General features: G+C 35.3%; 1 protein-coding gene across 1 annotated transcript in view; it reads left to right on the plus strand.

Moving 5' to 3' along the window:
• Positions 1-15,591, plus strand: part of LOC150108801 (replication termination factor 2) — a 117,888-nt gene that overhangs the window by 51,436 nt on the left and 50,861 nt on the right. The window contains exon 4 of the mRNA XM_090403315.1: positions 7,628-7,767. Within this exon, the coding sequence (XP_090259441.1) occupies positions 7,628-7,767 (140 nt within the window). The remainder of the gene's footprint in view (positions 1-7,627; positions 7,768-15,591) is intronic.

Raw genomic sequence — 15,591 nt, forward strand, 5'->3', positions numbered from 1 at the left:
GGGCAACAGCAGCACAAATCACATCCAGTTTCAATGTTGGTGGCCCAAGCAGCATCAGTGAGTGAAGGTATGGCATACCCTTCATACCATGGGCTGCGGGAGCCGATACGCTAATCGTGTACCACTGTTGACAGCTCATCATTAGGAATTGCATCTTGCCTAGTGTCTGGACCTCTGCAGAATGGACTAGAGTTGTGTAATCTGATGAATCCCTATATCAATTGTACTTAACTGATGGGAGGGTACATGTGTAGCGTTAACAGCATGAGGCCATGCTGTTGACGAGGTGGTTAACAGCATGGCCTGTTAACCACCTCATCTGTTCAAGGAGGCAGTTCTGTGATGGCTTGGGGGAGCATTCTCATATGGCACGTAAGTTCCTTTAGTGTGTCTGGAGAATGCTGCAAGCTATCAGAACATGCTGGCTGATCACCTATCACACTTTCATGGTCTTTGCACATCCTGCAGCCGATTGAATCGCTCTGGGACGCCATAGAATTGAGACATCAGATCCATGCATCTGGGACTGACATCTAAGGTGCAGTTGTGGACAATGCTGCAACAGGCATAGCTGGAATTACCTCCGGCAACCCTCTGGCATGTGGTGGAGTCAATGCCAGAATGTCAATTCTCGGAGAGTACAGGCTTTTCTTTGCTGTAGAGGAGGACTGACATGCTATTAGTTAGGTACCTCTAATGTTTTGTCCATCAAGTTTATTGTCTTAATCTCAATAGATTTGATGGCTTAAAGTTATCCTCTTCGTGAGGCATTTTACTCCTTAACACTACTTGCCTGAGTTAGTTTAAAAAAAACATTGTTAGGACTTTAGAACCTATTAATACAATACATGATTTATTCATTATCATTGCATTCGCATAATTTAATCTTTAGGTATGTATGTATGCATGTACAAACATTTTATGTGAGAATCATTTCACATAAGTTATCCATTGTTATGCCTACTTACATTTCAGTTCTTCAAGAAAAATCAATAGTTTCCAGATTAAGGATATGCGGTATTCTGGTATTGCATGTGATCAGTTTGTGGCAGATCAATGGTGATGGTAAATGCTTTATCATCTCTGATGTGTTTGATATGTATAGTTTAAAAAAAGGAAGCCATGAATTTGCAACATCAAAATACTTATGGAAGTCAAATTTACATCTAGGAAAGTTGTACTGAAGAAAGTCTAGATTTCAAGAAAAGAAATCAAACTTTTGTTTGGTTTCATCATCCCACCACATGAGAGATCATGAACCTAGAATAGAAGAATGCCAAGTCTGGATAAGTGGTAAAGGAAAAAGAAAGAATCCATTCATGTGCTTCTCCAACAGTTGGAGACTGTGATCCTTATGAAAAATGGTGTCAGGAAGGCTGTTCAGAGCAGAGAGGTAAATGAAATCAAGCAGAAGAAATACGTTGTTTTTGTAAATCTGAAGCTGAACTATTTATTTGTTTTGAACAGTAGCTGCTTGTGTTTTTTATACACTTAGAGGAAAGTAGAGAAATTGTGATGGACCTTTCAGTAGCTCCTCTAAGCAGAAACAAAATACCTGTGAGAAAGCAATTGGAGTTCAGCTGTGTGTGTGTGTGTGACTGAGAGAGAGATCATTATTAAGCATGTTACCTTCTTCTGGACAGCATCAAGCATTTTTAGGAAAGATTTTTGATTCACATTCCAAATGTGAGAAAGTATTCTAAGACTGGATTTGTATATTAGCAAAAGTATAGGTATGAAGTATTATCTTGTGTGAAAGAAGGTACAATTTTTTATTTATTTATTTATCATTATTTATTTTTTATTTATTTATTTATTTTGAGGCTGTGGATGTCTTGTATTTGTGGAAAGAATGATAAGAATTTCAAGTCAACACAAGAAATCTGATCCTAGCTGGAAAGTTGAATGTTATCCAAAGGTAAGGAGAAGTGAAGTGGGGTCTTTCTAATGTGAAATAAAACAGGACAACTGTATTTTGGTAGCATGAAGTTCACTGGAGCATTGTTTATGAAAGATCTTGAATCTTCGATCATTTGATCCAAGCCTTAAGCTGCTAACCATCCTGGCCTGGTTGGCTAAGTGGTTAGTATACCCACTCTCTGACCAACAGACTGGGTTCAAATCTCACTGTGGTCATGTATATTCATAGATGTTTTTAGGTGAGAGATGAATTTTGCTTCATGTGAGTCTCTCACCTCTATTGGAGGCCTGAATGGAATCAAACAGAAGAGAACCGAATGGAATAAAATAGTTTTTGAATTTGCTATAAAAAAAAAAACATTTCATGCGTTCATACTCTCATAAAAAAATTAAATGGTTTATTTTTTTAAATATTTTTCAAATAAAGAAGAGGAATGGAATGTACTGCCATCAGCAAAACAATATGGGTAAGATTTGAGGTTAGTGAGAGATCACTAATTAGTATAGGAGGAAGAGCCAACCTGGTTGGGCAAGTGGTTAGCATATCTGCTCTCCATTTAAGAGGCTGCAGGTTCGAATCCTACCTAGAGCATGAATGTTTGTGATTGTCTTTCACCTTCATACATTCATTCATACAAATATGTGTACATTCTCCCAAGATGGACTGGGTCACCATGTGAGAGGCCTTCACCCTGTAGTGGGGTGAAAAGTCAGGCTTGTTATCATCATCATCATAGGAGATGATGATGATAACACTGATGAACACTATTTTTGAAGATTGCAACCACAAATTCCGACAAATCAGCTTAAGGCAGTTTGTATAACTGATGATTTTAAGTTGAGTACACAATTCAAATTTTTGAATTGTTCACAAAGGTTCACATGGTAGCACTCAACAGGATAAAAGGCAAAAGGCTGCGCTAAGCAAAATTGTAACTGTAGCTTAGTCAAAAAAAAAAGAAATCAGTCCTAGTATTTTGGCCTCTATATTAATAGTAATCTGAAATAGAACTCCCACATGACATTTTTAATAAGTTGTGGTTCATAATTAACAGAATATATTATACTAGGGGCCCTGGCACCTACGGCGCCAACCCCCCATGTTCCGGACCGGTAGGTCGGTTCTTCTTGAATTCTGATGACGAATTTTGAAAACTCGAAAGGGGGGGTTCGCCCCCTTGCACCCCCCCCCCCATGTTCTGGACTGGTAGGCCGGTTCTCCTTGAATTCTGAAGACTCGACACTCAGGGGTTACCCCGAGTGTCAAGTCTTTGAAGGGGAGGGGGTGGTTCTGGCGCCTATAGTGCCCAACCCCCCCCGAGCTCGGGACTGGTAGGCCAGTTCTCCTTGAATTCTGATGACTCGAATTTTGAAAACTGAAAAGGGAGACCCCCTTCCCGAGTTCCAGACTGGTAGGCCGGTTCTCCTTGAATTCTGATGACTTGAATTTCGAAGACTCGACACTCAGAGTTGCCCCTGAGTTTCAAAACGTTTCAGATAACTTGACAAAAAACGTTACATAAAAAGGCTTATCATTTTATATATATAGGGTAGATTAAAAAATTTGTAAATGCAACATTCTTACGATGCTTATACTATTCTTGGGTAAATTCCTCAGTGCAATATGATATCACCTGTTGGGGTAGAGATTACTACCGCAATCTGCTTTCATCGATACAAATACAAAACAGAATAATTAGAGCTATAGCCATTAGAGGAACTCTATCTCTATGGTTGTACATTATATGTAACGAAGAACGCTGTAAGTTTTTTGGTATGTAATGTAATATGGTTTACGCTGTGGCCAGAACTTGCTGGTATTACCTAAGGCAAACAAAGAAATTTCCCATAAATCCTTTGAACATCTAGCAACAAGTAGCTATAATAAACTCCCAAATCAAATCAAATCAGTAACCTCAGAATATGCTTTCAGGAAAAGATTGAGAGCCAACCTCATGCAACTAAATAATGTTGACCTTTATTTTAAATGAATAATTATGATTCTAATTATGATGTCCAATTATGATTCTAATATATTAACATGTATATACCATGTTCTATGAGCTCTCATAGATACAGTCACTGGATTTTGCAGTGATTGTATTGAGCTAATTTAATTTTCTAGTAAACATATGGCTAAGGCCCTTGGTGATTCAAGGGCCTTAGCCATATGTTTACTAGAAATATATATATATTTAAAAAAAAATATATATATATATATATATATATTTAAAAACTCGCTAACTTATTTTAAGCATTTTTATAAACTACGAAAACTATCTGATAATGTATTTTACTCTATTTGTGTGTGTGCGCGCGTGTGTATATATATATATATATATAAGGAAAATATTTTTATTTATCTATAACAACATAATTAGTCAAAAATAAATGTAAAAACCAACAGAAAATATGATAGTAATACTTGAATTGTATATTTATAAATATTACGTATACATGATGAGAATAATAAACTATTGTATTGTATTGTATAATAAACTAAAACATTTTATAAAGATTCCAAAGCAACTGTTAAATTTAGTAAAATAAAAGCAGACAGTTTACAAGTAGAAATAGGAGTCATGCAGGGTTGCCTACTTTCAGTAAATTCATTTACCTATCTTGAAGAAATGTGCAAAACCATAGCCAAAGCACCAGGTCTACAAATAAATGGCATGAATATCAACCACATTAAACGTATAGATATGATTATTCTTGCAGAATCTAGAGCACGTTTGGAAAAGACATAAAATTTAAATGAAGGGTGCATAACCTTTAGAATGAAACTCAGTCTGAGCAAAACTATGTGAAAATAGGAAAAGATGAGTAAAAAAATTTCAATAAACTTAGAAATCATATACTTGAACAGTAGAGCAGTTTACATATCTTGGCAGTCTCATTACACATAACCTCAATACAGAAACAGTAAAATACAGACTTAACATGGGAAGGTCTAATATGAATAAATTAAACAAAATATGGAAAAATAACATTTCAAAAAAAAGTGTCAATCTAAAACTCTGTAAAACTATTTTATACCTATGGCAACATGGAGACTTGATCAGAAAGAAATACAGAAAATCAGATCATTTGAAATGAAATGCTTAAGAAAAATAACTCACTGGTCAGAACACAAAAGAAATTAAACTACAGAGAAGATTTCATAGATATGATTCTTTAACAGCAATTAAGGTGGTTTGGACACCTCCAGAGAATGTCATCTCAGAGATCACCAAATATAGCCTTGAATGGAATCATTGGAGGAAGACAATCAAGAGACAGGCCAAAAAGAAATTAGCTACATAATATAGTATACAGTCTTTGAAGGAACAGTCACAAGTAATATGGTATGGAAAGAAGGGAAAATGCCAGAGGAGTGGGCGAAATCAATATTAGTGACACTATACAAGAAAGGAATTAAGCTAGAATGTAAAAATTATAGAACAATTGCCTTGATAAGTCACCTTGGTAAAGTGATGATGATCATATTGACAGAAAGATTGAGAACACAATTGGAAGCATACCTTGCAGACGAGCAAGCAGGATTTAGGAAGGATAGAACTACAATTCAACAGATTTTGACAATGAGGTTAATAGCAGAGAAAGCTAGGAGAAAAAACAAAAACATGATTTTCAGAAAGCATTTGACAGTATTGACCAGAAAGTGACATTAGCAGTTCTGGAATCCTATGGAATTGATAAAAAACTAATAACTATATTAAAAAATGTTTATCAGAATGCAGTTGCAGCAGTTAGAATAGGTGATGATTTGGGGAAATGGTTTAAAACAAGCAGGGGTACTAGACAGGGAGACCCAATATCACCAAGCATTTTCATCGCACATTTAGAAAGAGCAATGGACAAATTGAAGGAAGATGCCAAAGGAATATCTGTAGACAAAATGAGAATTAACAATCTGAGATTTGCAGATGACATTGTTATTATTGAAGAAGACAAAAGAGAACTACAAAAAACACTGGAACTGTTAAATGAGGAAGGGAAGAGATTTGGACTTGTTATGAACTTAGAAAAAACAAAGACCATAGTATTTGGTGAGAAGAACATGAAATAAAAGGTACAAGTGGATGGAACTGATATAGAAAATATTTGGGAAGTAAACTGACATATGACTTGGACTGTAAAAAAGAAATAAAGATCAGGATTGCAAAGGGAAGAACAAATCTGAAAGCCATGGATAACATCTGGAAAAGTAAAATGATCAGTCTGCAAACAAAACTAAGAGTATTGGAAACATGCATCTTCAGCGGTGTACTGTACGGATCTGAAATGTGGGTAATAAATAAAGAATCGAGAAAAAGAACTTGTTACAGGAAGATTCTAAGAATAGGATGGGTACAGAAAATCACCAATGAAGAGTTCTATCAGAAGATACAACCAAAAGAGAATCTAATGCAGAAGATTATAAAACGGAAGCTGCAATTATTTGGGCACATCTGTAGAATGAGTGAGGACCGGAAGATAAAGACATTTATGTTTGGTATTTTGGATGGTTTAAACAGAAAAGGTAGACCATACAGAGAATGGATAGACGATATAAAAGACTGATGTGGAATGGGTGTACAAAAACTGCGACACTGTGCACTGGACAAAGAAAGGTGGAAGAAGATAGTGAAACAGGCATCAGACATCAACGGGCAGTGAGCCTATGGTTCGTGATGATGATGATAGAGATTTCAAGTTTAACTTTTTAAGAAAAATGTCTAGGTTTGAGAGAATGATAAGGACTGTCTGTAACAATGTATCAGGCCATTACTAGCAGCAAATATTTACACATCGCATCCTTGCTTAATTTTTTATAATTGTCAATGTAATTTGAAGTTATGAAGGATGTGGAATATTCGAGGATGATGATTTCTCTGTTACTAGTTTTCTGTACAAATCATGTTCACCCAATTCTCTACAAATTGTGGCCTCAGTAGTGTCCCACCTCCATACCACTACCAAGATTCCTTTGCAGAATCATATTATGAAATAGTAAATAGCTATGGTCCAGTATATTGTTTATCACTTAGTCTACAAAATAACAACTGTTTCAAAGTTGTATCCTCAGAAGAGAAAAAGGAGTGTCAGGTTTCTCCATGATGTCATATAACTCTCACAGCATCATTCATATATGCTTGTAGAAATGAATTGACCAAAAATTGCTTGGACTCTTGAGTCCAAACAGTTTTTAGTCAATTTAATAACCTCCTGTTAATAGTAATGGTATCTCTGTAGGCTATGGACATCACACTTTGACTGTGCCTATGTAGGTTCATTCTATTTAGTCTTATTTATTCTCTCTATTCATTCTGATAGTTTAATATGACTCCCCACCCCCCGTTTCTGGGGGATCATATTCATCAGGGCCCATCAGTGTGAATTGTGCGTCCAGCATTTTCTTGCTGCAGTCATATGGGCTTCATCAAAGTTCAGCAAGCATATGGTGCTTTTTTTTTTTTTAATCTGTTGTGAGCTAGCTCAGACCCACAATATAAGTTCTTCCTAACAACTAGTTTCATGCTACTGAATGGACTAATTGCCTAGAGAAAATACAATTAACTGACTTAATATGCTGTCCTTATAGCCTTAGTTGTTTTGGCTATAATTCTATCCATTCCAGCCTCAACTAATCAGTCATTATGTAACTTAGTAGATTTCAGATATTTTTATATTCTAAAGTTTTAACATTTTTTCCCTCCATTAGGATATTAAAGAACTTAACTTGACAGAAAACACTGGATATAAGAAGAAGCAGAATGGAGATAAGGGTGATGAATATGTTGATATGCAGACATCATGTTTTATTTGTCCTGTTGTTGGTTTAGAAATGAATGGGAAACATAGGTAAATATTTATGTATATTGCATCGAGTTTGTAATAGAATTATATGCATTGAATGTCTATGTGCTTCGCAACCATATGCCTGCGAAAGGAGTGTCCTGGGTTCTATTCCTGTCACCGATGTGAGGAGCTTAAGGATCTTTTTCAGACATAGCCAAGTTAGCTGGTCTTGGGTGTGGACAGCACGGTTTTTCTCCCCAGTTTATCTGGGGGTTTTCCTCCCACAAGCAAGCAAACCGGCCCATGAACACATGCAGCTACAGCTATAGGATATACCAGGAGGCATTAGGCTAGTTACCTTATCCTCGGGGCGGGTACGACTTAGAAGGACTTAAGATATCTCTGTAACAGGCCAGTAAGCCTAACACATAGAAGGAAGGAGAAGAGACATAAATGAAATCACTGATTCACTGAATACATTTTTGTATTCAGTGAATCAGTGATTTACATTAGTTCACTTTTAAGGTTGACACTCTTCAGGAAATGCGAGAAATATGCAAGAAGATCATGTGATCCATATATATATACTCCCCTGTTTCTGTCAACTATTATTTTTTTGTTTATATGCAGTGATTGCACTATTGTGAAGAATTAGAATAGGTAGATATACAGATACTGCTTTGAGTGTATGTCTGGTTTTTATACCCTTGTGATTTATTATTTCTCTTAACTGGTGCTGTGTGTTTAAACTGACTCTGTTGGGTGAATTTCAGTGTGGTTACTCATTTGTTGTTTCATGAATGGTGCAAAAATTATGCAGACTGAATGATTTTGATTATCATGTGAAGTTGCAGTTGTACACTGTTTCATAAGTATGAATAGTACAGATGCATTTTGCCAGTTTGATGACGTAAAATTTTAAAATTTTTTTTTTTTTTTTTTTTTAATTTTCAAAACAAGCAATCACACTTGTGATCAGGAAAGATGTGTTGTACTTTGTATATAAAGTAGAAAATCAAGACTGGACTGGTGCTTCCTAAATGTGTTTTGCAGTAGCTATGCATGGCATATAAGTGAATGGTCAAAGGGTTGCATCTTTTTCAATGCTTCTGGTGTTTAAGCTTATATGTTGATTGTAACTCATGGTAATTTTAGACTGAGATGATAACCTGGATAATATAACTAAAATAATTTAATTATTTCCTATGTTTTGTCAGTCACAGTGGTGCCATCATGGAAAAATACACAAGTAAAGATATGTGCACACAGGCATTAAGTGTTTAAGAGAAACTAATGTGAAAAACTGGGTAAGGCCTAAAGACCTGAATTGCGCCACCCTACTGGGTTTGATTGGGTTAATGGTTTAAGAACAGGCATTTCCCAAACTTGGAAGTTTTCTGCATCCAAACTCATTCAGGTTAGAATTGCTTTTTAGGACAGAGGAAGATTCAAGGAACAGTTTTTCACACTTGTTTTGTGATGGCTATTCAACCATGGTCTGTAAGTCCTGAGCCATAGTAGTAGTACCAAATGTAGCCTTTGTGTTCATAGATTCTGATATTGGCTATTGTGCTTGTTTGGTCATAGTAGGAAAGCTTACAGCTGCTAATCCAAAGCAGCTTTCATTAAGGGCCAGATGCAATATAAGGGACTAGAAAGCTTGACTTGCAGTTGAGCAGTAATAGTGAGCGACCAAAAGGCCAGCCTTTTGGTCGCTTATTATGGCTGTTATGGAATAACTTCGGTCCTGCCTTGTTTCCTCCTCTCTCACATTCTAATAGTGCTATGGTAACATCACCCAAAGATAAGGTAGACTTCTTGGCATCAGTCTTTCCTTCAACTATTGTGTAGATGACCAATGCAAATCACCTTCTAGAATACTACAGAGTGTTCACTGCATGCATCCTCTGATTTTTCAACAGAAAGACATCAGAAAAATCCTCATTAGTCTTGTAACTGATAAGTCCTCTGGTCCAAATGATATCCATCCAGTACTTGTGCTACAGATTTAACACTCATTCTGTATTGCTTTTTATAAGCTTTCATATTCATTAGGTTTCCAGGATTGTTTCTTTAACTTCTTCTGTCCACTATAATGTTCTTATTTTTCTTTTCATGCAGAAACCTCACCACATGCCTTTCTGGCTGAATCAATATTTTCTTCAGAGTTGGACACTGAGATTCCAAGATTTAGTTCATAGTTGTAAGCAGCAGTTAGAATTGAATCAAGTATAGGAAGATGGTGACACAAAGTGGCATCATACCTGATATCAGAATCTCATATTTCAAATTTAGTCCTTTGCATAATTTATACAGGTTATGTTAAACTCCTAAATAAATCAAATCATAATCAAATCAGCCTCCATAATGATCAGAAAGAATGCAAACAGCAGTACATTTCTTTCTTTGAATACTTGAAGTAGGGAAAAAACTATCAAAATTCTAAAATGTGAAAAGACAGCTGGAGTAGATGCTATTTGATCAGAAATGCTAAAATATGAGGTGTAAAACTCTTACAGTGCAACCACTGTAAGAGTTTTACAGTGGTTGCACTGTATAATTCAGAGGGACTAGTTAGAAGGTCGAATTCTAAATGATCGAAGTAGAGCTCTCGTATTCCCCATCTATAAAAAGAGGAATAAAACTCAATGTGAGAATTGCAGAGGAATTTCTCTACCAAGTGTTCCTGGCAAGATTTATGAAAGCATATCTGAGGCTAAGAAAATTTATAAAAGAGAAACTTAGAGAAGAGCAAGTTGGGCTCAGGAAAAATAGTTGTCAGGATCAAATTTTCATTTTACAACAAATAGTTGAGAGCTCATGGGAATATAAGAAGGATCTATATTTAAGGTTTGTAGATCTGGAAAAGGCATGACAAGATATCCTGAAAAAAGCTTTTGAAAAATGCTACAGTTATATAGGATAAATAGAGCATTATAGAGAGCAGTACATAGTATAGAGTATTTGAGAAGTTTCATTCAGATATGCCACATTATTATTATTTTTTTTTATTAGGTGACTAATGTATTAAGCAGTTTTAAAAAAAGAATTGGAAAGAAATGGGGTTAATTAAAAGTACATCCCTCCCATGTCTTTTAACCATACTACAGGCCAAGATGTCTATAGACGTCAAGGTCATCATGAATGAGAAGTGCATATTAAAATTGTAATACCATTGATATTACATTGAAATATATGATAGATACAAAGCGTATGAGGATGCGTATTTGATCCATAATGGTCGGTAAGGTGGTTAATACTCTGTTGCATGATTTAATTTAGTGTTATAATTAACTTCACTTGTGTTTTTCTCTATAAAGAGAATAAAAATTATTCTGTATTGTGTGTTATTGTTAAAATGGATTGTAACTTTATTTTATGTTACGTATTGTTAACTTCAGCAATGTTACAAAATGGTTGCAAAGATAGTGCATGGACTTGAAAATATACGTATACTTGAACGTATACATAGTGCATAACACTTTTGGCCAATAATGACAGTTTGAAGCAAGTTGGTGCACACATGCAGATGAAATTAAAGAGAGAAGGGACAGGAAGAAATATGGCTAAGTAATATACAAGACAGTTTTTAATGGCACTTGTGACATAGTAAAGATTATTAGGCACGCATATTCATAAAAATAAAGAAAAAATATTTTTATTATGGCAAATATTTCAGCCAGAAACTAACAGGCTATCATCAGTGCATCTGTATAATCACAAGGTGAAGCTAGAACAAAGAACATTAATCCTATTTACAGAGTTGAGACTCGTGCTGGAGTGGCACCATACAGGTGGTAAAAATATGTGTTTGTGTGTTTGTTCTCTTACTTTAATTTTATTTAATATCTATACCTCAATTTGTCTTGTATGATTACCAATTGAACTTCCTTGTTACTTTATCATAAACTAAGTTACTTCTATCTTATGGCCGCAAATAGTAAGGATCACGTGTGCAAACGTCAAGAACAAAGAAAGTGCTTTGGGCTGGAGCCAAATTCTTTGTCTGATTTACTGGTGTTATATTCTAATTTTAAATTTTGGAAAATTTGTATGTAAGTCAGCTGTGCCACCAAAATTGTAGGATAAGAGTAGAATAGAAACACCCAGTATGACACACAGCTCCCCTCTCTCCGACTAATCTGTATACCAAATTACCTGTATATAATTCTTACTCTGCAGTCGTGGCAATATCTACTTCAAGACACATAGGTTCGATTTTATGAGTAGTGCATTAGACTTAGAGATCAGGCAAGTTATTTTGACAATAAAACAGTTTATTCATCGCTAAGTAAATATACACAATTTACAGATATTAAATTCACTTGATTTTTGTAAGTAAGCTCTAACTAACAACTCTCTAAAGTTATCCAATCATATCCCACAACCATCTGAACATTTCTATTTAGGACCACGTGTCTAGAATATTATCATCCCCCCCCCTCTTAACTGTACATACATTCCGGTCATCAACATATAATAAAAACACGCTTAAGGAATTTCTACATTAATAAACTCAAGCAGTTTCACAATAATTTGAGCTAGGCTTTTTCTTACATAGAATTACAGATATTAGCTCAAGTCCTGCAATAACTTTAAATTAATTTCATCAATTCAAACCACTGTCACAATCTAAGTTGGTTTCCGACTAAATAATGGAAAGTTCTTACTTTTCACAAAGTCTGGTCCTCTCAGGTTGATTCGAGCGATTATCTCTTCTTGTTCCCATTAGACCTCGTCGCTGCACTAGGACATTCCTTTCGAAAATTGCGAGACTTCTTCTTTGTTATCAGCGGACAAATTAATTCCTACAGCTTGGACGTTCAGCATCTGGTTCCTCCTAATACGACTTGCTTGAGCTGCATCGTTCTCCTGGCCTTTGCTTCTTGAATGAAGATCTCCGATTGAGATAACGATTCATCACCCACGATTCTAGTGAAGCTTAGTTGCCTTTTCTGAATATCGTACTTTCCGCAGAACACCTCGGCTTAATGTGACTTTGATACCATCATGAGTCCAAACTCTCCTGCCAGAACTCCACATGACCTTGTAACTTCACACTTACCCACAAACGGGAACTGCACACCGGATCGACTCGAACTCCAAGAAAAAGTCCCAGACAAGTCCCAGCAAACTGCTATTTATACTTTTCCGATGACCTTCATTTTTCTTATGTAGTAATCCCCTGGGACCATTATCAATCGGTGCACTCAGACAGGAAACCCCCGTATAATGTCGACCGTTGCGTTTGGAATGGCCTCAGGTCATGGCTCAATCTGACTGGAAATTTAGTTGACTAGAGGTATACTTAGACACAATTTACCTCATGTGTAATTTCCTTTGTTCTTATACAAGCTTTTCAATTTCACAATATTCAATACTTCAAAAAATTATTATTTCCAAGTTAATTAACAACAAGTATTTTCTATTAATACACAAGTATTTTTAGTGGGACTTGGCATACTTGTAAAATCTGTATTAAAGGTATTTTATTACAAAATTTCTTTTGTTTAAGATTTTACAGTGGTTACAAAATCAGATGAGATTACTATTCAGCTAAACTTTAAAGATACCTGTGGCATAACTACAAAACAACAAAATTACATGATAACCACAGTAATAAACTTTAATGAAAATACAAATATTTCATACTGACAATAACAGTACATAATCAATGTGTGGAAACAACAAACAAATCAAATAAGCACTTCCAGTATAGAGAGGTGGTAAGTTCATTTTCAGAATAAGGCCAAACAGCAAAAACATCAATGATGCAATGAAACCAAAGAGAGGTTTTGGGATAAATCATTTGGAAGATAAACATCTAGTTTCATCACATGATGATGTTTTTGCTGTTTTGCTTCATTCTGAAAATGAACTTATCACCTTCCTACATCAGATCAGTAGCCTTTACCCACACATTCAATTCACCATGAGGAAATGCTAGTAGTTTACCACTCTTGGATATCCTTTTTACTTGCGCAGCCTCTGGTACTTTGTCAACCATTGTTTTTCCGAAACTTACCTTTACCAGTAGATATATTCATCAGAAGTCCTCATCGTGCTTACCAAAAAAATTTGTGTTATCAAATCATTAGAGTGTATAATGTGTGCTCCTCTCCCTCAGTCTTACAACAAGAACTTCTCACTATCAAAACTTTAAGGGAATTAAATGGTTAATTCCCTCATCAAATCCAACAGATAATTGATTTTTATGTTCCAACACCTAAGTCGACAGATCATAGGTCCTAATCCTTTATATTTCTGGTATGTCTGAACCTATTGGTAGAATTTTGAAGAAGCTTCGCCTTAATCCTACTTTTTTTCCTATTAACAAAATTTCTCATCTATTATCATCCACAAAAGTCAAACTGTTGCCTCTGTTTTTAGCTGATGATCAGATCCCTTGTGAATGTAATTTAACATACTTTGGGCAGACAGACTGTTCTGTGGAATAAAGAATTAATTGAACATCAGTACTACATTGAATATGTGAAATCTCAAAAGTCTGGTCTGGCACAGTATGGTATTGGCACATGGAGAAGACAAGCTTCATCCTGTGGGATGAAGCTTGTCTTCTCCATAGAAGTAGTTTTAAGTATGACTGCCTTTTCAAAGAAAGTTGTCCTTTTGCAGTGGCCTAACCTAAATCAGAATGATTGTCTCTCCCCAAAAGTTTTGGAGATTCTCATCTTATGTAAATATCAAGAACAGTTTTAATAGTATTTATTTTAATAATTTCTAGCATGTGGCAGCCACTTCTAATGGTAAGTTGATTGTTTTATGTACCTTGTATCCCTGTACTTTGATTTGGTTGTTGTTTCTGCACACTCTGATTATGTACTGTTGTTTTCAGTATGAAATATTTGTATTCAGTTTTCTTTTATAATTTCAGCTAAAACTAAAATGAAAAATATTTGAAATATAAAAATTTATAATGCAAATGAGACTCCCAAATCTTGCCAATGGGTTGGCATTCATTCCAATGTAAGTGCTTGAGCATTCTCTTTAAATGGCTGCTGAAACCTAAACCAGCACTGAGAGTATCATCCTCATAAAGCAATAGCATGCTTTTTAATATGATATTGTTTCAATCTTTTAAATTTCATTAATTTTTGTATTTCAAATAATTTTCATTTTAGTTTTAGCTTGAATTGTAATCCCATTTGAATTTTGTAACCATCAGTTGGGTTTTTGTAATCCCATTTGAAGTTTGTAACCATCACTTCGGCATGTGGCTTAACTCTGTAAATAGGATTCTTTGTGCTAGCTTTACCCCTGTGATTATACTGATGATGGCCCATTAGTTTCAGGCTGAAATATATGCCATGTGTTTGATCAAGTGATTTCTGTTTTGAATTTTGCAGTTAGATTGGCAACTTTCTCTCCGGTTGCACATTACATGTGATGATGGAATGGATCTTTATTCTTAAGCGATGCAACTATTCTGGAGTATCACTGGACACTGTTCATTCATGTAGTCTTTTCCTTTTACATTGACTTTCCTTATCTGGCTGCAAATCCATTCCATGCTAATGAAAGTACCTTTATCTCATTTCCCAAACTACCAAAAACAAATCGCCAAAATTTCTGGATGTTACTTTTATGTTTCAGTTCTGATCTCCAGACCCTGAAGTCATGTTAACTTGAGTGCTTGCAAAACTCAGATTTCTTGAAGGAAAAAAAAAAAAAAACTTTCAATTTTACTTTTAACAATATCCAAATGTCCAGACAAAATGGGATTTTCTTCTTGGGCTAACTCTTTCCTCTGTTCTTTATTGACATGAGCATATTACAAGTATTGTCTCTTCAGTATCCCAGAAACAGGGTTTTCTCTTTCATGCAACGTGCTACTTTACCTCTGTATAGCTATTAAATCTGTATAAA

Source organism: Typopeltis vanoorti, chromosome 2, assembly GCF_054136105.1.
Source record: "Typopeltis vanoorti isolate ZY-2024b chromosome 2, IOZ_Tvanoo_1.0, whole genome shotgun sequence".
In the NCBI taxonomy this organism is placed as follows: domain Eukaryota; kingdom Metazoa; phylum Arthropoda; class Arachnida; order Uropygi; family Thelyphonidae; genus Typopeltis; species Typopeltis vanoorti.